Raw genomic sequence first — 23,293 nt, forward strand, 5'->3', positions numbered from 1 at the left:
TACATTTAAAGTAGCTATTGATAAGTATGTACTTATTGCCATTTTATTTCTTCTTTTCTGGATGTTTTTGTAGTTCTCTGTTCCTTTCTTCTTCTCTTGCTCTCTTCTCTTGTGATTTGAAGGTTTTCTTTAGTATTATGTTTAAGTTACTTTCTCTTTATTTTTTGTGTATTTACCATAGGTTTCTGGTTTGTGATTCCCATGAGATTCATGTATAATGTCCTATATAAATAACAATCTATATTAAGTTTATGGTTTCTTAAGGTTGACCTCTTGTCAAAGCCCTACACTTTTACTCCCCCACCAACATTTTTTTGTTTTTGACATCATATTTTACCTCTTTTGTGTGTGTCCCTTAACCTCTTATCATGGAAATAGATATTTTTAGTGCTTTTGTCTTTTGACCTTCATTCTAGCTTTATAGGTGGTTGATCCACTATCTTTACTATATATTTGCCTTTATCAGTGATTTTTTTCTTTGATAATTTTCTTATTCCTATTTGTGTTTTTTTCTTTTCCACTTTATAAGTCCCTTTAACCTTTCTTTTAAGCCTGGTTTAGTGGTGATAAACTCCTTTAGTTTTTGCTTTTCTGGAAAAATCTTTATCTCCCCTTCCATTCTGAATGATAACTTTGCTGGTTTGAATATTCTTGGCTGTAGGTTTTCTCTTTTCAGCACTTTGACTATATCATGCCAATCCCTTCTAGCCTGTAAGGTTTCTACTGAGAAGTCAGCTGATAGCCTTATGTGGTTTCCTTTGTGTGTAACTTGTTGCTTTCCTCTTTCAAGTTTTAGGATTCTCTCTTTATCTTTAACTCTTGACATTTTAATTATAATGTGTTTTGGTGTGAGGCTCTTTGAGTTCATCTTGTTTGGTGCTCTCTGTGCTTCCCGTACCTGGATGTCTATTTCCTTCCTCAGGTTAGGGAAGTTTTCAGCTATTATTTCTTCAAGTAGGTTCTCTGCCCTTTTGTTTCTCTCCTCTCCTTCTGAGAACCTATAATACAAATGTTAATATGCTTGATGTTGTCCAAGAGGTCCCTTAGATTATCCTTGTTCTTTTTAATATTTTTTGCTTTTTCTGTTCAGTTCAGGTGATTTCCTCTACTCTTTCATCCAAATCATTGATCCATTCTTCTGTACCATCTACTCTGCTGTTGATTCCCTATAGTGAATTTTTCATTTCCATTATTGCATTCTTCAATTTTGATTGTTTCTTTTTTATATTTTCCAATTCTTTGGTGAAGTTTTCACAGTGTTCATCTATTCTTCTCTCTAGATCAGTAAGCTTCCTTTTGACTATTAGTTTGTACTCTTTATCAGGTAGATTGTTTATCTCTGTTTCATTTAGTTCTTTTTCTGAGGATTTGTCCTGTTTCCTTATGTGGAACATATTCCTTTGTCTCTTCATTTTTCCTGCTTCTTTGTGCTTGTATCTATGTATTAGGTAGATCAGCTACATCTCTCAATCTTGGAAATGTGGCCTTCTGTAAGAGATGCCTTATGGGGCCCAGCAGTGTGCTCCCCTCTTGTCACCTATGTCAAATGTTCCAGGAGTGTCCCCTGTGTGGGCCACATGTGCCCTTGTTTAGTGGCAGGGTTGCTATTGCTGCAGGTGCACAGGTAGGTGGGTTGTCCCCCCAGCTGGCTGGTTATGAGGCCCAGAGATATTATGCTACACCCATGTTATACTATAGGCATGTTGTGGTGTGGGACAAGTCTATGGCATGTCTGTTTTTGAGGTCTGGTATGACACAACTACTGCAGTTTTATTGGTGAATGGTTCAGGTCCCCAGTGTGGCTCATTGCTAGGCCAGGTGCACACAACTGCTGCAGGCCCCTGGCATGGCTGGCTGCATGGCCATGATGCACTTGGCTACCTCAGATGCATTGATGGGTGGGGCAGGCTTCCGATGAGGTTAGCTGCACAGCATGTAGCTGTTTCCAGCTTGCTCTTGGGTGAGGCAGGCCTCTGGCACAAACTGGCTACATGACTCTGGTGCATAGCTGCCTCAGGAGCACTGATGGGCAGGGCAGGCACCAGGCATGGCAGCATGCAACCATTAAGGCATTGGTAGGTGAGCCAGATCCCCTCTGTGGCTGTTTTTGCTGCCCAGTGGTGTAAGTCTGCAGCAGGCTCACTGGTGGGTGAGACAGGTCCTGGGGCAGGCTACCTGTGCTGCCTGACTGTGATAGATTGCTTCTAGTGCTCTAGTGGGTGGGGCAGACCCCTGCCCTAACAGGTTAGATGAAGGATTCTAATGGCACCTGCCAGCATCTGTGTCAGCACAGCTGAACTAGGTCACAATAATGGCTGCCACCAGTGTCTCAGCCCCTGGGGGATGGATCCAGCTGCCTCTTGTCTTTCTGGGATGCACTACAAGCTTAGTAAGTGAGTCTCTTTTTACCAATGGACTATGTACTTTTCTATTTAGTGTTTTTGTGCTGGTCGCTGTGTGCAGTGAGTCTGTGCACGGGCCCGTTAAGAGTAGGTTTTCCCTTCCCTGAAGTTCTATAGTTTTCCTGGGCATATTCCCCATTGGTTTTAAAAGACAGGTATTTTTGTCTCTCTTGTGCTGGATCTAAGGGCTCAGGTGCTTAATGTGGAGCTTGAATAACCCACTTCTCTGGGAAAACCTCTGTACCTTTGAGATTGCTCCCGACTGTGAAGTGCCATAGCTAAGGTGTGGGCTTTTTTCCTCAACAGGGTTATATCTCTGGCTCTTCCACCCCTCCCTGTATTGTCCCATATTGTGGGGATTCTTTCCATCCAGTTTCCAGATGACTCACAAAGGAAATTGTTTCATAGGCAATTGTTGGGTTTTTGTGTCCATGGGCAGAGGCAAGTTCAGGATCCTCCTACACTGCCATCTTCTAGACTCCCAAGTTTTCTAAATTTTTGATGGTTCTAAATGTATGTAAAGGAAATATTTAAGAAATTATAAATGTGAGAAGGTAAAAGGACATAAAGGGAGGTAAGATTTCTATAGTTCACTCAAACTGTTAAAATAAAAACACCATTAGATATGATATTATGCACATGTAATATAATATCTAGAGTAGCCACTCAAAAAGCTATTCAAAGAGATACTCAAAAACACTATAGATAAATATAAACAGAATTCTTAAAAATATTCACAGGGAGGCAGGAAAAAGAAAACAGAAGAACAAAAACAAAAACCAAAAAAAAAAAAAAGCAAACTTAAGGTCTAAGATAACAATAATTACACTAAATGTATATGGTCTAAATACAATAATTAAAAGAAAGAGATTGGAAGACTGGATTTAAAAATGTTACTCAATGATATGCAGTCCACAAGAAACTCATTTTAAATATGACAGTGTAGGCAGATTGAAAGTAAAATGATGAAAGAAGATATATTATGCAAACGTTGATAAATGAAAGCAGAAGTGATTATGTTAATATCAGATAAAGTACAGTTTGCAGCAAAGACAATTATCAGAGACAAAAGAGGCATTATATAATGATAAAAAGGTCAGTCCCTTAAGAACACATAGTGATTTTATATGTATATGCACAAATTTACAGAACTGTAAATTATGTGAAGCAAAAACTGAAAGAAGAAATAGAGAAATCCACAACTGATCAAACCACTAGGTAGAAAATCAGCAAGGATATAGAAGAATTCAACAACACCATTGACCAACAGGATCTAATTGGTACTTATAGTGTGTGCCACTCAACAATAGCAGGATATACATTCTTTTCAAGTATGCTTGGAGCATATATCAAGATAGACCATATCCTGGCCATAAAACAAATATCAACATATTTAAAAGAATATAAATCATATAAGTATATTCTCTGACCACAATGGAATCAACCTAGAAATCAATATACAAAGATAACAGAAAAATCCTCAAACACTTGAAAACTAAACAACACACTTCTGAACATTCATGAGACAAAGATAAAGCCTCAAGGAAATAAAAACATATATTGAAAGAATGAAAATGAAAACAATACCTCAAAATTTGTTGGATGCAGCTAAAGCAGCGCTGAGAGGGAAATTTATAGAACTAAATGCATATATTAACAGGAAAAGTCTCAACTCAATAATCTAAGCCCCCACCTCAAGAACCTATAAAAAGAAGAGCAAAATAAGCCCAAAGCAAGCAAAAGGGAGGGAATAATAAAGAGCAGAAATCAATGAAATTGAAAACAGAAAAATGATATAGAAAGTCAGTGAAACAATTGGTTCTTTCAAAAGATCAATAAAAACTGACAAACTTTTAGCAAGCCTGAGAAAGAAATAAAGACACAGATTGTTAATACTGGGAATCAAGCGGAGGATACCACTAAAGGTCCTGCAGACATCAAAAAGATAATAGGAAACACTACAATCACACAAATTTGACAACTTAAAAAAAGGATCATTTCCTACAAGAAACACAAACTACCACAACTCACACAATATGGAATAGAATATTTGAATTTCCCTACAACTATGAAGGAAATTGAATTCATAATTTTAAAACTCTCAAAAAAGAAATTCCCCAGATGGTTTCACAGGAGAATTTTATCAAACATTTAAAGAAAAGTTAACACCAATTATACACAATTTCTTCCAGAAAATAGAAGAGGAGGGAGCACGTCTCAGTTTATTTTATGAAGCTTCTACTGGCATGATACCAAAACCAGACAAAGACAGTACAAAAAAAGGAAAACTAAAGCATAATCTCTCTCATAAATATGGATGCAAAATTCTTAACAAAATATTAACAAATAAAATTCAGCACTGTATCGAAAGAATTATATTCCATGACCAAGTGGGGTCCACTTTAGGAATTCAAGGTTTGTTCAATATTCAAAAATCAATGTAATCTCTCATATTAGCAGACTAAAGAAGAAACATCACGTGATCATATTAGTTGGCACAGAAAAAGCATTTGACAAAATTCAACACTTATTCATGGTAAAATTCTCAGAAAAAAATTAGGGAAATTAGCTCAACTTAATAAAGTCCAATCTCACCACTCTTATTCAGTGTCATGCTGGAAGTTCTACCCACTGCAATAAGGCAAGAAAAATAAATAAAAGGCATACAGATCAGAAAGAAAGAAAGAAAACTGTCCCTGTTTACAAAGGACATTATTATCTATCTAGAAACTCCAAGGAATTTACAAAAATAAACCTCCTCTAGATAAAAGCAAGTTCAACAAGGCCTCAAAATATAACATAAACATACAAAATTAATTACATTTCTATATATAAGCAATGAAGATGTGAACACCAAAATTTAAAACACAGCATCATTTACAATCTCTCAAAAAAATGATACTTACGTGTAAATTTAACAAAATATGTACAGGGCTTGTATGCTGAAAACTATACAACATGAAAAAAAAAAGGAAATCGAAGATCTAAATGAATGCAGAGACATAGAATGTTTACAATTGGAAGATTCAACTCAGTAAAAATGTTAATTCTTCCTAAATTGATAATGTAATCCCTATTGAAATCCCAGCAAGATTTTTTTTGTCAATATAGACAAGATTATCCTAAAATGTATATGCAAAGGCACTAAAATAGCAAAAACAGTTGTGAAAAAGAAGGATAAAATGGAATCAGTCTATATGATTTCAAGACCTTTTATATAACTACAGTAATCAAGAGAGTATAGTATTGCAGGAGGAACAGACATATATATCAACAGAACCAAAGGTAGAACACCAAAATACATCCATACAAATACGCTTTACTAATTTTGACAAAACTACAAATTCAATGGAGGAGAGAGAGCCTTTTCAAGCAATGTTGCTGGAGAAATTAGACATCTATCGATAGGCCAAAAAAATGAACCTTGACCTAAACTCATATCTTATACAAAAAATAACTCAAAATGGATCATGGACTTAACTGCACAACATAAATCTATGAAAATTTTAGAAAAACAAATTTAAAATCTTCAGGATCTAGAGTTGGGCAAAAGTCATACTTTATACCAAAAGCATGATCAATAAATGAAAAATTGATAAATTGAACTTCATCAAAATAACAGTGCTTGCCCTTCAAAAGACCCTTTTGGAGGGATAAAAAGACAAGCTATAAAATAGTAGAAAATATTTGTGAACCACATAAACAAGAGACTAGTATCTAGATTAAAGTAGTCTCAAAATTAAACAGTAAGAAAACAAATATTTCACTTAAAAAATGGGCAAAAGAGAGGGCAACGGCACCCACTGATGTCTCGGTCTCCGGAGAGGATCCTCCTCTCACCGAGATGCCCCCAGAGCCCACTAGGCAGCTGCACTATTTAATTCAGCCTTTGGAAGTTTTTTGGGCATCGTTATAACACCCTTACTATTGCTGCATTTTCTTGGCTCATCCTCTTCTGTGCCTTTTACATCTATTTTTTCTCAGCTTTTTATAACTGTTGTGGTTCCTCTCATTATTGGACAGATTGTCCGAAGATACATCAAGGATTGGCTTGAAAGAAAGAAACTGCCTTTTGGTGCTATCAGCAGCAGTGTGCTCCTCATGATCATCTACACGACATTCTGTGACACGTTCTCTAACCCAAATATTGACCTGGATAAATTCAGCCTTATTCTCATACTGTTCATAATATTTTCTATTCAGCTGAGTTTTATGCTTTTAACCTTCATCTTTTCAACAAGGAATAATTCGGGTTTCACACCAGCAGACACCGTGGCTATCATTTTCTGTTCTACACACAAATCCCTCACGTTAGGGATTCCAATGCTGAAGATAGTGTTTGCAGGCCAAGAGCACCTCTCGTTGATATCTGTCCCCCTGCTCATCTACCATCCGGTTCAGATCCTGCTGGGCAGTGTGCTGGTGCCAACAATAAAGTCTTGCTTGGATGGTGTCAAGGGAGAAGAAACTGCTCCAAACCAGGGGACCACTGGCTAACTTAGAATAATCCAGAAGACTTGGAATATTTATCTATCCCACTTGACCACAAAAATAAAGAGAAAATGTCAATCTTAAAAAAAAAAAAATGGGCAAAAGACATGAATAGACATTTCACCAAACAGAATATGCAGATGGCACATAGCCACATGAAAAGATGTTCCCATCATTAGAGAAATGCATATTAAAACCACAATGAGATATCACTATACACCTATCAGAATTGCTAAAATAAAAAATAGTGATAACATGAAATGCTAATGAGGATGCAGAGAAATTAGAGCACTCATGTATTGCTGGTGGGAATGTAAAATTGTACACTCTGGAAAACAGTTTGGCAGTTTTGTAAAAAAAAAAAAACCAGCCAAATATATAACTACTGTATGACCCAGCACTTGCTCTCTCGGGGATTAATCACAGAGAAATGAAGAATTAAATTCATGCAAAAACCTGTACATAAGTGTTTTTAGAAGCTTTATTTGTAATGGCCATAAACTGGAAACAATCCACATATCCTTCAATGGATGAATCATTAAGAAAAGTATGGTACATCCATGCCATGGACTACGACTCAGCAGTAATAAGGACTGAACTACTGATACACAAAACAACCTAGATGGATCTCCAGACAGTTATGCTAGGTGAAAAAAGTCAATCCCAAATGGTTAGATACAGTATGATTCCATTTATATAACATTCTCGAAATAACAAAATTATCTAATTCGGACAACAGATTGATGATTGCCAGGAGTTAAGGAGGGGATAGGGAGGGAGGAAAGTAAGTATGACTGGAAAATGAAAACATGAAGGAACTGTTCTCTGTCTTGATTATATCAATGGCAATACCCTGATTGTGATATTGAACTACAGTTTTGCAAAATATTACATTTGGGGGAAACTGGGTGAAGGGGACATGGGATCTCTCTGTATTGTTTCTTCCAACTGCAGGTGAGTCTTCAATTATCTCAAAATTAAAAGTTTAATTAAAAATATAGTTGAGATTTTGTGGAAAAAATGGAATTCTAAAGAAAAACTAAGAAACTTTAAGTGGCTGCAATTAGTAATTTACAAAACCTCCCCATCTTGAGGAAAACTTCCCTCTCTTGGCCTCATATTTATCTTCTTGCTGACTATAGAAAAAAACCTTATAGCATGTATACTGAGTTCATTCTAATAGAATTTTAAAAAAGTAGATTTCTAGAGCCAAGTGGAATTTTAGAGAACATTTACTTCAACTAGATGTGTAAGGAAGGAGCTGAGGCCAGAGTGGCTATTATATTAGGAAGCCTGGGGTCAGGGCAGGTATCCAAGTGAACATATCCTCTAGGCAATTAGAAATACAAGACTGGAGTAGTGCTGAAAACTCATGACCAGAGATGAAAACTTAGATCATTTTCATAGAAATAATGGTAAAAGTCTTAAAGGAAGATGAACTTATCAAAGGAAAAAAATATGACTTATACTATGACAAATACCTAAGGGCTACAAATACCTAGGGTGCATGTTGGGCAAACACTCACACTTTTCATTTCTTTTCTAGACTAAAGCCAGCTACTTACATAAATATAAAGAAATACAGCACATCCTGGACACCACCCAGAAATCCCCCTTTTATAAGCCAGAGGAATCTTATGGTAAGCTCTTCAGAAAGCCTCCAGCCTGTGTCCCAGAGGTCATTTGAAAGTTTATCACCTCTCAAAGAGCTCAAGAAAAGGAAAAAACATCCTCGAATCAAGGCCACGAAGACTAAAGACATGAAACCTGTCAGCAGCAAATGGGAGATTATTCCAAGTTTTGAGAAGGATGCAAATATTATCGAAGACAAGAGTCTTCAAGCTGAAGCATCCAACCAGCCAAGTTCTATGCAAAGAGCCCACCATTTAAGTAAAAATAAGGAGTAGCAACCAAATAAGAATGATGGCCAACCTACCTTCCATTTGACATTCCAAAGGGACAAATAATCTAGCTTTATGCTGCTCTGAAAACTGTGGGTGAAAGATAACATATGCTTACATAGTAAAAAGAAAAAGAAAGCCCTCCACATCCCTCTATCCCTCTTCCTCCCCGACACATGCATATGTGTGCACTAAACTACAAATCCTGAGTACCCCAGCTTCTTTAGTGGGAATATCTTTCAGAGATTTAAAAAGAAATCCAGACACAACATAGAAAATTTTAAATCATTTAGATATTTATATTTAATTCTTGCCAAGATGAAAAAAAATCTCTGATCTTTTGATTTCTTTCAAAATGACTTATTCATACAACACCAAAAAACCCCAAGAACTCAAGGAATGAATGTCATGTACTATCACTGACTTTAATGTCCCTTACTAGGCACTTCAATGAATCAGTCGAAAACATCATTTCCTGAATTTCTATTATATCTGTGGTGTGCTAAGAACCATTGGTTATATAAAAGGCATTTCTCCCCCAAAGATTACTGATTCATTGTACATACAACACACATGAGTAAAATAATTACAGAATAAGATGGTACATAGTAAAATGCTCAGTTGTGTACCTCCAACAATTAGAAAAAAACAGTATATAATAAAAGATGCTAATTGTACACAGCAAAAGTGTGCCACAAAATGTCACTGAAATGCATAGATTATGATTTAAATAGTCATTTTGCTTCTCACAATTTAGCAAAAATATAAAAGATTAGATGTGCAGTTTCCTTTAGAGCTGATGAATGTACATCTCCAGCCATTTATTCACATGGAAGGAAGTGGAGGACCTCACAGTGTGTCATGCATAAGACAATACATACTAGTGAGATTCCTGAAGGACGCTAGAGAAACAGGTATGTCAGGCCAATAAGTCAAGATGGATGCAGTAAGTGAGAAAACAGAATCAACCAGCCTAGGGTTACGGGTCCATAATGGCGTCCATTACAGGATGAGGCTAAGCAGAATGAGGATCAGGTAGGAGAGGTACATTAAAGTTACAGGTCACATGCCTAATTAGGTCATGGTAGCAAGATGAAACTAGGAAGATCTGAGGTTGGGTAGTATACTCTCAACAACATATCCATTAGCCAAAGAAAGTAGAAGGAGAACTCGGGATATTAAAAGAGTAACAATTATATTTTTGCTTTTGCTTTTAATAGACTTTATTTTTTAGAAAAGTTTTAGGTTCACAGCAATTTTGAGCAGAAGGTACAGAGAATTCCCATATATTCCCTGGCCCCCATACATGCATAGCCTCCCCATTATCACCATCACCCACCAGAATGATATATTTGTTACAATTGATAAACCTAATATGATACATCATAATCATCCAAAGTCAATAGTTTACATTTGGGTTTATTCTTAGCATTGTACATTCTATGAGGTTGGACAAATGTATAATGAAATATATGTACCATTATAGTGTCATACAGAATAGTTTCACTGCCATAAAAATCCTCTGTGCTTTGCCTATTCATCCGTCTCTTCTCCCTAACCCCTGGCAACCACTGGTCTTTGCTTTTTTTTTAAATTAAGGTCATATTGGCTTATAACATTGTGTAAATTTCAGGTGTATATTATTATATTTCAGTTTCTGTGTAGGCTGCATCATGTTCACCACCAATAGTGTAGTTTTTATCTATCACCATGCATATGTGCCCCTTTACCCCTTTCACTCTCCCCCTACCGGCTTCTCCTCTGCTAACTACTAATCTGTTCTCCTTATCTGTGTTTATCTTTCACATAAGAGTGAAATCATGGGATATTTGCCTTTCTCTGTCTGATTTATTTTGCTTAACATAATACTGTCAAGGTCCATCCATGTTGTCGCAAATGGCATGATTTTGTCTTTTTTATGGGTGAATAGTATTCCATTCTATATAGACCACATCTTCTTTATCCATTCATCCATTGTTGGGCACTTGAGATTCTTCTGATGGGCAATTGAGATTCTTCCACATGTTGGCTATTGTGCAATGAACATAGGGATGCATAAATCTTTTTGAATTATTGATTTCAAGTTCTTTGGATAAATACCCAGTAGTGAAATAGCTGGATTATATGGTATTTCAATTTTTAATTTTTTGAGAAATCTCCATACGGTTTTCCATAGTGACTGCACCAGTTTGCATTCCCACCAGCAGTGTGTGAGGGTTCCCTTTTCTCCACACCCTTTCCGATACTTGTTATTTCTGTCTTGTTAATTATAGCCATTCTGACCAGTGTAAGGTGACATCTCATTGTAGTTTTGATTTGCCTTTCCCTAATAATTAGTGATATTGAACATGTTTTCATGTACTTGTTGGCCATCTGTATATCTTCTTTGGAAAAATGTCTGTTCGTATCCTCTGCCCATTTTTGCTGAGGTTGTTCATTTTTTTTGTTGTTGAGTTGTATGAGTTCTTTATATATTTTGGAAATTAACTACTTGTCAGACATATGATTGACAAATATTTTCTCCCAGTTGGTGGGCTGTCTTTTTATTTTGTTGATGGTTTCCTTTGCTCTGCAGAAGCTTTTTGGTCTCATGTAGTCCCATTTGTTTATTTTTTCTTTTGTTTCCCTTGCCTGGTGAGACATGGTATTCAAAAAGCTACTGGTAAGACCAATGTTGAAGAGTGTACTGCCTATGTTTTCCTCTAGGAGTTTTGTGATTTCAGGTCCTCCATTCAAGTCTTTAATCCATTTTGAGTTAATTTTTGTGTATGGTGTAAGATAATGGTCTACTTTCATTCTTTTGCATGTGGCTGTCCAGTTTTCCCAACACCATTTATTGAAGAGACTTTCTTTGTATATTCTTGGCTCCTTTGTCAAAGATTAGCTGTCCCTAGATGTGTAGTTTTACTTCTGGGCTCTCAATTCTGTTCCATTTATCTGTGTGTCTATCTTTCTGCTAGTACCATGATGTTTTGATTACTATAGCTTTGTAGTATATTTTGAATTTAGGGAGTGTGATAACCTCCAACTTTGTTCTTTTCTCTCAGGATTGCTTTGGCCATTTGGAGTCTTATTGTTCCACATAAATTTTAGGATTCTTTGTTCTATTTCTGTGAAGAATGTCATTGGGATTCTGACTTTGATTGCATTGAATCCATAGATTGCTTTAGGTAATATGGATGTTATAACTATGTTTATTCTTCCAATCCATGAACACAGAATATCTTTCTATTTCTTTATGTTTTCTTTGATTTCTTTCGATAATGTCTTGTAGTTTTCAGTGTATAGTTTTTCACTTCCTTGGTTAAATTTATTCTTGGGTACTTTATTCTTTTTGTTGCAATTGTAAATAGGATTGCATTCTTGATTTCACTTTCTGCTAGTTTGTTATCAGTGTATAGAAATGCAACTGACTTTTGTATGTTGTTTTTTACCATGCAACTTTCCTGTATTTGTTGATTATTTATAATAGTTTTTTTGATGGATTCTTTAGGGTTTCCTGTATATATAGAATCATTTCACCCACAAATTGTGACAGTTTTACTTCTTCCTTTCCAATTTGGGTCCCTTTTATTTCTTTTTCTTACCTAATTGCTCTGACTAAAACTTCCAGTACTATGTTGAATAAGAGTGGCAAGAGTGGGAATCCATTTCTTGTTCCTGTTCACAGAGGAATAACTTTCAGTTTTCAACATTGAGTATTATGTTGGCTGTGGGTTTGTCATATACGGCCTTTATTATGTTGAGGTGCTTTCCTTCTATGCTCATTTTATTGAGAGTTTTTATCATAATTGGATGTTGGATCTTGTCAAATGCTTTCTCTGTGTCTATGGAGATGATCTTGTGATTTTTATTCTTCATTTTGTTAATGTGGCATATCATATTGATTGATTTGCAGATGTTGAACCATCCTTGCATCCTTAGAATAAATTGCACTTGTTGGTGGTGTATTATCCTTTTAATGTATTGCTATATTCGATTTGCTAATATTTTGTTGATTTTGCATCTATGCTCATCAGTGATATTGGCCTGTAATTTTCCTTTTTTGTATTGTCTTTTTCTGGTTTTGGTATCAAGGTAATATTGGCCTCATAAAATGAGTTATGAAGTGTCCCATTCTCTCATTTTTGGGGAGTGTTTGAGAAGGATAGCAACGAAGTCTTCTTTGAATGTTTGGTTGAAGTCAACAGTGAAGCGATCTAGTCCTGGCCTTTTGTTTTCTGGGAGGTTTTTGATTACTGTTTCAGTCTCCTTACTTGTGATTGATCTATTCAGATTCTTTATTTATTCTTGATTTAGTTTTGGGAGATTGTATGATTCTAAGAATTTATCCATTTTTTCTAGGTTATCCAATTTTGTTGGTGTATAGCTTTCTATAGTATTCTCTTATAATCCTTTGTATTTCTGTGTTGTCTGTTATAATTTCTCCTCTTTCATTTCTGATTTTATTTATTTGAATCTCCTCTACTTTTTTCTTAGTGAGTCTAACTAAGGGTTTGTCAATTTTGTTTGTCTTCTCATAGAACAGCTCTTAGTTTCATTGATCCTTTCTATTGTTTTTTAGTTTCTATTTTGTTTATTTCTGCTTTGATTTTTATTATTTCCTTCCTTCTGCTGACTTTGTTCTTCTTTTTCTAGTTGTTTTAGGTATAGCATAAGCTGTTTATTTGAGATTTCTCTTATTTCTTTTTTTGTGAGGAAGATTGGCCCTGAGCTACCATCTGTTGCCTATTTTCCTCTTTTTGGCTTGAGGAAGACTGTCACTGAGCTAACATCTATGCCAATCTTCCTCCATTTTATGTGGGATGCCACCACAGCATGGCTTGATGAGTGATGTTAGGTCCCCTCCTGGGATCCAAACCTGTGAACCCCAGGCCACTGAAGCAAAGCACATGAACTTAATCACTATGCCACCAGGTCGGTGGCCTACCTTTCTTAAAGTAGGCCTCTGTTGCTATAAATTTACCTCTTAGTAACACTTTTGCTGCCTCCCATAAGAGTTGGAATGTTGTGTTTTCATTTTCATTTGCCTCTAGGTATTTTTTTATTTCTCCTTTGATTTCTTCATGGATACAATGGTTGTTTAGTAGCATGTTGTTTAGTCTTCATATATTTGTGACTTTCCTAACTTTTTTCTTGTAGTTGATTTCTAGTTTCAAAGCATTGTGGTCAGAAAAGATGCTTGATATGATTTCAGTCTTCTTAAATTTATTAAGGCTTGCCTTGTTTCCCAACATATGGTCTATCTTTGAGAATGTTGCATGTGTACTTGGGAAGAATGTGTATTCTGCTCTTTTTTTTGGGTGGAATGTTCTGCATTTATCTATTAAGCCCATCTGGGCTAGTGTTTCATTTAAGTCCACTGTTTTCTTGACTTTCTGTCTGGATAGTCTATCCATTGACATAATTAGGGGGTTAAGGTCCCCTACTATTACTGTGTTGCTGTCAATTTCTCTCTTTAGGTCTGTTAATACTTGGTTTATATACTCTGGTGCTCCTGTGTTAGGTACATATATATTAATAATTGTTATGTCCTCTTGGTGGAATGTCCCTTTTATCGTTATATAATGCCCATCTATATCTCTTATCTTTCTTATCTTGAAGTCTGTTTTGTCTAAGTATGACTACACTTGCTTTCTTTTGCTTGCCATTTGCTTGGAATATCATCTTCCATCCCTTCACTCTGAGCCTATGTTTGTCTTTAGACCTGAAATGTGTTTCCTGGAGGCAGCATATTGTTGGGTCTTGTTTTTTTAATCCATCCAGTCATTCTGTTTCTTTTGATTGATGAATTCAATCCATTTACATTTAGGGTGATTATTGATATATAAAGGCTTAATATTGCTATTTTATCTTTTTTTCCCCAGTTGTTCTGTATTTCCATTGTTTCTTTTCCTTTGTATTTCTGTCTGCCAATTTAGTTTGGTGGTTTTCTGTGATGTTTTTCTCAGTTTTCTCTTTATTTATGATTTGTGAGTCTGCTCTGATTTTTTGTTTTGTGGCCACTATGAGGTTTGTATAAAAGATCTCATAGATGAGGTAGTCCATTTTCTGATAGCCTCTCATCTCCATTAGCCTGTGCAAGTTCTCCCCCTTTCCTCTTTCTCTTCTGTGTTTTTGTTGTCACAAATTATTCTTTTTTGTGTTGTGAATTTGTGACCAAATTGAAGGGGTTATAGTTATTTTTGATGCTTTCTTTTCTTTAGTCCTTTATAATTGTTTACTAACCTATTCTGATATGGAGCTGCAATTTTCTGTCTATTTATCTCCTTGCTCAAACTTTGTAAACCTTTGCCTTTTTGTTTCAGGAAGGACGGCTTCTTTCAGTCTTTCTTGTAAGGCCAGTCTGGTGGGCCTGGGTACCCGCTACCTCCATTCACAGTCTCATGAACCACTGTGTAAGGATATGCACTTTGGATCCTTGCCACTGGGGGAGGGGAAGAGGGCTGCTCCCCTAGTTCTACTGCCTCCTGGGGGTCCAGTCCATCCACCTTCAGACGTATAGATGCATGAATGTTTTAGGTGTCATTTTGTGCTGTGTAGGGAATCCTCTGTTTGGTCAATGAATGTCTGTTTGGTTGTAACTTGTAGGAGAGAAACAAAGGGAAAAACTCATTCCACCATGATGCTGATGTCACTCAACCACTGGTCTTTTTACTGTCTCCACAGTTTTGCCTTTTCCAGAATATCACATAGTTGGAATCATACTGTATGTAGCCTTTTCAGATTGGCTTCTTTCACTTAGCATATGCATATAAGTTCTATCATGTCTTTTCATGGCTTGATAGCTCATTTTCTTTAGTGCTGAATAATATTCTATCATCAATAAAATTTGTAAACTTCTAGCAATGTTAACTAACTAAATAAAAAGGAGACATAAATTACTAATATCAGAAATGAAAGAGGGGCCACCAATACTGATCCCATAGACATTAAAATGACAATAAAGGGATATTAAGAACAATTCCCTACCCACAAATTTGATAACCTAGATGAAATGGACCAATTCCTTGAAAGACATGATTTGCCAAAATTTGCACTTGAAGAAATGGACAATCAGAATAGGCCCATGTCAATTAAAGAAATTAAATCAATAAATAATAGCCTGCCAAAAGGCCCAGATGAGTTCACTGATGCACTCTACCAAGAATTTAAGAAAGGAATTACATGAGTTATCTACAATCTCTTCCAGAAGATAGAAGCGGAGGGAACACTTCCTAACACATTCTATGAGGCCAGCATTACCTTAATACTAAAACCAAAGATATTACAAGAAAAGAAATTACATAACAATATCTCTCATGAACATAAATGCAAAAATCCTCAACAAAATATTAGAAAACACAATTCAATAATATATAAGAAGAATTAAACACTACAGTCAAGTAGGCTTTATTCTACTGATAGGCTGATTCAACATTCAAATATCAATATGATCCATCACATCAATAGAATAAGGAAAAAATCATATGATCACATCAATAATTGCAGAAAAACATCTGACAAAATCTCACACCAATTCATGATTAAAAACTCTCAGCAAATTAAGAATGGAGGGAAACTTCCTCAATTTGATAAAAAATATCTAAAAAAAGTCTACAGCTAACATCATGCTTAATGATGAGGAAGTAGACACTTTCCTGCTAAGATCAGAAACAAGGCAAAGATGTCTACTCTCTGATTCTGATTCAACATCATACTGGAAATCCCAGATAATTCAATAAGACAAGGAAATAAAAGGTATACAGCTTGGAAAGACAGAAAGAAAATTATATTTATTCACAGAGAATATGATTGTCTATGTGTAAAATCCCAAAGAATCAGCAAAAAAAACCTGCTGGAACTAATGAGCAATTGTAGCAAGGTTACAAGATACAAAGTTAAAATACAAAAATCAACCGCTATCTTGTATACTAGTAATGAATATTGGAATTTGAAATAAAAAACACGTTTACGTTAGCACCAAAAAGTGAAATACTTAGGTATAAATCTAATAAAATATGTTCAAGATGTATATGAGGAATACTATAAAACTCCGATAAATCAATGATCTAAATAAATGGAGAGATATTCTATGTACATGGGTAGGAAGACTCAATATTGTGAAGATGTCAGTTCTTCCCGACTTAATCTATAGATTTAATGAAAGTCCAGTCAAAATCTAGCAAGTTATTATCAATAGAATTGATTCTAAAATTTATATAGAAAGACAAAAGATTGAGAATCTCCAATACAATATTGAAAGGGAAGAAGGAAGTCAGAGGACTGATGTTACCTGACTACAAGACTTAAAAGACTTCGTACAAAGCTACAGTGATCAGGGCAGTGTGGTACTGACAACCTTAAGTTCTATGCCCTGCAAATAAAATCCTTTAAAAATTGAGGCCACTGTGAAAGGAGGGCTGAGTATCTGCAGTGACCCCATCCCCTCCACAGATGTGACCCAGATTCTGTATCACCGTTGGCTCCCAACACACGGCAGCAGTGACGCCTAGTGGAGCCTAGGTTCTGGAATTGGCACTGATGCTACTGACCCAGGCAGAAGGACTTTATAAAATGAAACAAAAGACATACAGTAACTCTGGGGCTTTCATTTTGACATCATTAAGTTGTTCTTTTATAATTAGGCTTTAAAATAAGAATGATCTGCCCACCACCACCAAAAAAAGTTATATTTCATTTTTATCCCAGAAGGTTGAACACTCTTTCTGCATATAAAAGGGGTTTGCTTAAGTCATTTTTTTCCATAATAAAGATCTTCTTCTCTACCATGGCTGAATTCTTTACTTTCAGAAACATGTTATAAACTCTTAATTGGCAATTTCTCTTTCAAATAAATAAATTACAAACAAAGAAACAATGATCACTTCATCAGGCATTTGGCCATCTTCACCACCAAGCCTGGTAAGAGCCTCTGTTCTCCACATTCATAGGTGGACCAAACCCTGGCACCCTCCAGGATTCCAAGACCAGCTTCTGCTCACTGTTCTATCCTTTTTCCTATGGGCAGAGGCTGTGTGGAGAGAATTGCTCATGGCAGAGTCCCGGGTGATGGATAGAAGGGGCTCTGGGTCTAAGTCTGCCAGAGAGATACTAAGAGAGTGAGATTTTGTTTAAAGAAACAAAGATGGTAAATTCAGCTGATAGAATGATGTACTCCCTCTGCAGAGGTAACCACTGTTCTGAAGATGACCGAGTGCTGACAATGGCAGGGCCACATGATGAAGGGAGGCTGCATCAATGAGTCACTCCATTGGAGACCACTTGGACTGAACTACCACAAGGCTCCATTGAAAATACATGAAATGTTAAGACATTGACAGTTCCTGCTGATGTCTCCTGAGTTCTTATAATTGAAATCCAGATCAGTGATGTAATGCCTTTGGTGAGGAGCTTCATTTCTCTGACCCTGCTTGTCTGTGCTGACCAAACACAGGCTCAAGCAAGCCTACAGGGAAGGGAGATCCCTGTAACCTTTCTAGACAGGACCAGGCTTCAAGGCTACAAAATGAAACTTCAAATCAGAAGAAGGAGGCTTGCCTAGGAACATGGGCATGTGAGTTCTCTACTGCAACTTGTCTTACCATTATGTCCAGACACGCTTGTGTGCAGAGAATGCATTATAGTTATAGCATGACACTACTTTAATCTTCTAGTTTTGTGTAATGTCAGGTGGGGCCTAGAGTAGCCAGAGCTCACGGGCTAGTTTCCTCTGGCTGCAGTCAGTCTTTTATATTCCCCCAATGCACAGTACAAATAATATCACTTTCTGTGTGTGCAGTAATGAACAGAACAAAGAATGTAATGTTTAGTCACCTAGGCCTCACTTGCCCTGCCCCACTGATGGTTGCTAGGCACTTGTTTTAGAAGTACACCACTTCACAGAGTTGCAAGCAGGCAAGTGTGGTCCACAGAATACTAACAACCAGGGGCCGAGCTTCATTGCCTTTGGAGCCATGGAGGGCCTTCAGACTGCAACAAAAATATCTTTCCAGTTAGTCCTGGAGCAGTGCTCTGGTGGTGGGATCTGAATACTTGAGACAAAGCCCTTTGGGTTTCCTTTGAGTGTGTGCTATGATTTTTTTTTTTTTTTAGTAAGAAGGCAACATACTTTAAAGAGAAATAAAGAGCTAGCCAAATACTTTTCTGCCTTGGTTGAAGAATATTGTTGTGTCAGTGAAAAGATTAAAGAGTTTACACAAAGCTATGAAGCCCTCGAGTCACTTCTCACAGAGGCCAGGCCTCTGAAGGTAACACTCTGTGTTTGGCAGCACTTAATAGAAATATGACCAGGTCCATCTCTTCACTTGAGGATACAGTAGACCTCTCAAAAATGAATAGAAAAGTGGACTCTCTTGTGTGATAATGGCTCATCTTCAAGGACAGACATGATTGGTCAAAGATGGATGAAAATCCTTCCAATCCAAGGCCAGTGCTGGTGGTCTAGTGGTTAAGTTCAGCACACTCCACTTCTGCAGCCCAGGTTTGGCTCCTGGGCATGGACCTGCACCACTCATCTGTCGGTGGCTATGCTTTGGTGGTGGCTCACACACAAAAAGAGGAAGATTGGCAGCAGATGTTAGCTCAGGGCAAATCTTCCTGAGCAAAAAAATAAAATCCTTCCAATCCCAACTAACTAAGGCCAAAGGCATCTCAAAAAAAATATAGAACAACTTCAGAGGGAAATAATGGATGGTTTGGATGAAAACACTCATTTATAAGAAAGCCTAATCTGCTTTCCCAAAAAGATGGTGGATAGAAAGAGTATAGGAACTGAAGGACCAGGAAAATAAAAATGCTTGGAAAGTATTACACATGAATGAGACAGGCTGTAAATGATAAAGAGAACTCTTAAAACCTCTGACTGAAACCATGCTGCAGGTGATACATGTAGTTGCCGATTGTGGAGAAGATCACACAGATGATGGCAACTTCCTTCTTCCAAAGGAGGAGAGTCATGCCATGAGGTCACAGGGATCCAGGGTCACATGCACTTTCAACTCAGACTTCAAAGTAGCCAATCCCTGAACACCCACACCCACTGCCGGACATCTGGCCCCCTCCCACCCTTTAAAAGTAATTTAGATTTACCTCTATTTAGTTTAACTGCTGTTACTTAATTGATTCTTTGTTTGCTCTTATTGATGTTTGATAGAATTAGAATTACTAAGAGTGTTTTTAAATATAGGTGGTTTTAATTTAATTATGATACATTATTTCCATTTCATTGGATATTCTAGAATTAGACAGCATAAGTATTATATTTTTACTATTATTTAAACCATCACTAATGGTTTACAAAACCAGGTGCAGATATTTGAAACAAAACAAAAGAGTATTTCAATATCTCTTTTATTAGAAATCTGGAAAAGTAGCTTAATATTCCCCTCAATAAATTTTTATTGGTTTTACTAGTTTTAAGAAAACAAAAAACCTAAACAACAACAAAGGCATTCCCAGTTAAACCTATCAGTATTTTTATTAGTTGAGTTCTAAATTCATCGATTAATTTAAGGGATGTGAAATTTAAAAACATTTGTTTCTTATTTTGTAAGTTTATGGAGTTTGTAATGTCATATTTGTTTATTGTATTCTTTGCTATTTCAAAGTCTTTAGATTTTATGCAGTTAAAACTGTTCCCTTTGGAAAACAATAAAGGGGCACAGATCCAGTTCCAGAATAGCAGCCTGAGCAGCTCCTCCACCCAGTCTCCCAGGAGAATCTTATAACTGGTAAAAATTAAAAAAAAAAAATTTAAAGTTTCTGGAAATTGTCCTAAGGTAACAAATAAAGAAATATTCATTCAAGAAAATCTACTAAATCTCCGTGAGAGCAGGGAGAGTCTGTGGCACTTAAGCCACAACCCTCGCCTCCCTTCACCCCAGTTCACCATGAGGGAAGCTTCACTCTGGGAGCATGTGGCTAAGAATGCAGAGATGGCACTGTCCCTAGCTCCCAGTCCCAGGGCTCTGGTGCCTCCCTGGGAGGAGCGGGCTGCTAGCATTTCTCATGCCCCTACCTCTGTGTTGCAGAGGCTAAATTCCAGGCAGCTACAGCCAAGAGGTTAGGGCTTCCCTTCCTCCACCCAACCAGAGGTCAAAGGCTCTTTCTCAGATTCAGCAGGCCAAGAAAACTGAAGTCCCGGTCACCTTTGCCCGAGCTAGTTTATAGGGTGGAGGTTCCATGCGGGGAGAGGCAAGGTGAAAAGGCTACTGCCCCAGCCAGTACCGTGCTCAAAAAGCAGAGGTGTCCCTCTAGAAAAAGCGGGTCACTGTCTCCGCACTCAGCTCCACGGCAGTGGTTCAGATATTTTGCCCTAGGAGGAGAGGCATAACATACAAACAGAGATATCTGAAGTTTTCCCAAAGTAAACTAATTTGTTTGGAACAGAGTGTGGGGAAGTTCAAACCTAAGGATACTATCAAAAATAATGGAGATTTTGGTAGTAAGCGATTAAGAGGAGGCTAGTAACTTGATAAGAGCAGCAAGCTCAACCAGAGGTCAGCTATGTTGTCAGAGGAAACCAGTGAAAGAGACAGCTAGAAAGAGCCCTCCTAGGGTAAAAAAAAAAAAAAATTAGACTTCCAGTTAAAAATGGCAAACTGAACACACATTTAATTTCGCTACTTCTCAAAAACCCACTGAAATAATAATCATTTTTATTTTTTAAGACAAACCTGCAAGGATGCGAATAGGAAAGGAAATCAATTTTGGAAGCTAGAAAACAGAATGTCTTTAAACTTCTCAAAAATAACATGAAAGCTAGATGGAATGGAAGAAGGCTTTCAAAATTATAAAGGCGAATTATTTTTAACCTAAAATTCTATACTCCAACTTTGATTGATCAAGTTTAAAGGTAGAATAAAGAATAAATCAAGAAAAGCCTTTGATGCAGAAAATAGGAGATCCAACACAGGATAGAGGCAAAAGGAATCCCAGGATGGCAGTGGTGAAAAGAGATTCCAGCAGGACAGCTGTGTATTAGGTGTCAGGGCCCTCAGCCCAGACTGGAGCAGGTTGGAAGGTGCTGGAGGAGCCTTGCTCAGGAGGAGATCAAGTACCATGCATACAAACGTCCTGAAAAAAGACTTGAGGGTTGGATTAGTGTTAAGTACATAGAAAAGCAAGCAAACAAACAAACGAAAAATTAAAGCAATTATTATCTCCAGGGAAGACAAAAAGTTATGCAGGGAAGGAAATCATAATTTTCTATATGGTTTTGCTACTCTATATGGTATTTACATAGTTACAATATTGTAGATACTGAATACTGATTTAAACAAGATTATAATATAATCTTATAATCTGGAAGGAGGAGGGAGATGGGACTTGAAGTTGTGGAATGTGGAGTCAGGAAGAAGCAAGCTAAATCTTCATCTCCTGTAGTTGAGAGTCATTAGATTATGCCTGAGACCGAAAAACCAAGAAGTAGCAATACAAGCATGATGTTTAGAGAACTGAGGTAAATACCTAAAGAATCAGCTAAAATAGATGAAAGTGCTTGCTTCTGGAGAAAAGGAAGAGTGTGAGACTCCTGTTTTTCAAAACAAACTTTGAAGAATTATTTGACTCTTTAAAAACTATGTGCTTTATAACTTCCAGCAAATTGTTTCAGTTGTTTCACTCTCTTCCATATTGCATCACTTCATTCACTATGTTCAATTTTCAGAGTAAATAGTTTATATCAGTACCAAAACGTTAATTTTGTCTCTGCTTTGAAGGCATTATTATGAAGGCTAGACTAGATATTTGGAAATCCTGCTTTTAATAATAACTGCTGCCGTTACTGCGTGTGCGGTAGCGTACCAAGCACTTTCGTACATTATCTCCAGTTTCCACAACAGCCGTGCAAAGTAGGTATTGTTCCATTTTACAGATGAGAAACTGACACTCAGAGAAGTTAAATAATTTGCAAATCTTTAGCAGAGCTCCCTGATCCAAAGCCTCTGCTCTTCCTTTCTGTTAGATCTCATCACTTCTTTCTAGGGATTGAGTTTAAAAGACCTACAAGGGGGAAAATGTAGCAGTACAAAGAACTCCTTTGGGTGGTAGGGGTGCAGGGGGAGGGGAAGAGAAACCCTGAAGGATTCAGCAATGTTGCTAAGTAGCTATCTACTGACTTAACCAAGCTTAACCCCAAATCGGAATTTCCAACTGGTCATGTGAGCAAAGGAAGCAATTTTTAAACTCTGGCTAGGAGCCCCTATGATGACAAAAATAAAAGCTTCATTCTGTTCTTATTTTGAAATAAGAGATGTTTCAGCTGCTTCAGCATGGCCCTAAACACCCTCGTGAGAACACTAAGAAAACAAGGTTTTGTATCCAGAGAAGCCCAGTCATCCTACATAGCTGAAAAGGAGGGGACAGCTGGGCATAACTGCTTCCCAAGGGGTGATCTGGGTCCGAGATCTTGGACCAGATGATCTTGAAGGTCCCTTCTGAATAAGATTCTAGGTTGTGTTTATCTTGGAGTTTAAATCACTAGGAGCTTTGAGAGTG

At 37.0% G+C, this 23,293-nt stretch overlaps 1 protein-coding gene and 1 pseudogene across 1 annotated transcript in view; both read left to right on the forward strand.

Annotated features, from left to right (window-relative positions):
- Positions 1-13,241, forward strand: part of AGBL3 (AGBL carboxypeptidase 3) — a 94,772-nt gene extending 81,531 nt beyond the window's left edge. The window contains exon 17 of the mRNA XM_070513914.1: positions 8,440-13,241. Within this exon, the coding sequence (XP_070370015.1) occupies positions 8,440-8,800 (361 nt within the window). The 3' untranslated portion in view covers positions 8,801-13,241. The remainder of the gene's footprint in view (positions 1-8,439) is intronic.
- LOC106829981 (sodium/bile acid cotransporter 7-like) lies at positions 1,992-7,072 on the forward strand (annotated as a pseudogene).
- Positions 13,242-23,293: the final 10,052 nt, after the last annotated feature.

This window comes from Equus asinus, chromosome 1, assembly GCF_041296235.1.
Source record: "Equus asinus isolate D_3611 breed Donkey chromosome 1, EquAss-T2T_v2, whole genome shotgun sequence".
NCBI classification, from domain to species: domain Eukaryota; kingdom Metazoa; phylum Chordata; class Mammalia; order Perissodactyla; family Equidae; genus Equus; species Equus asinus.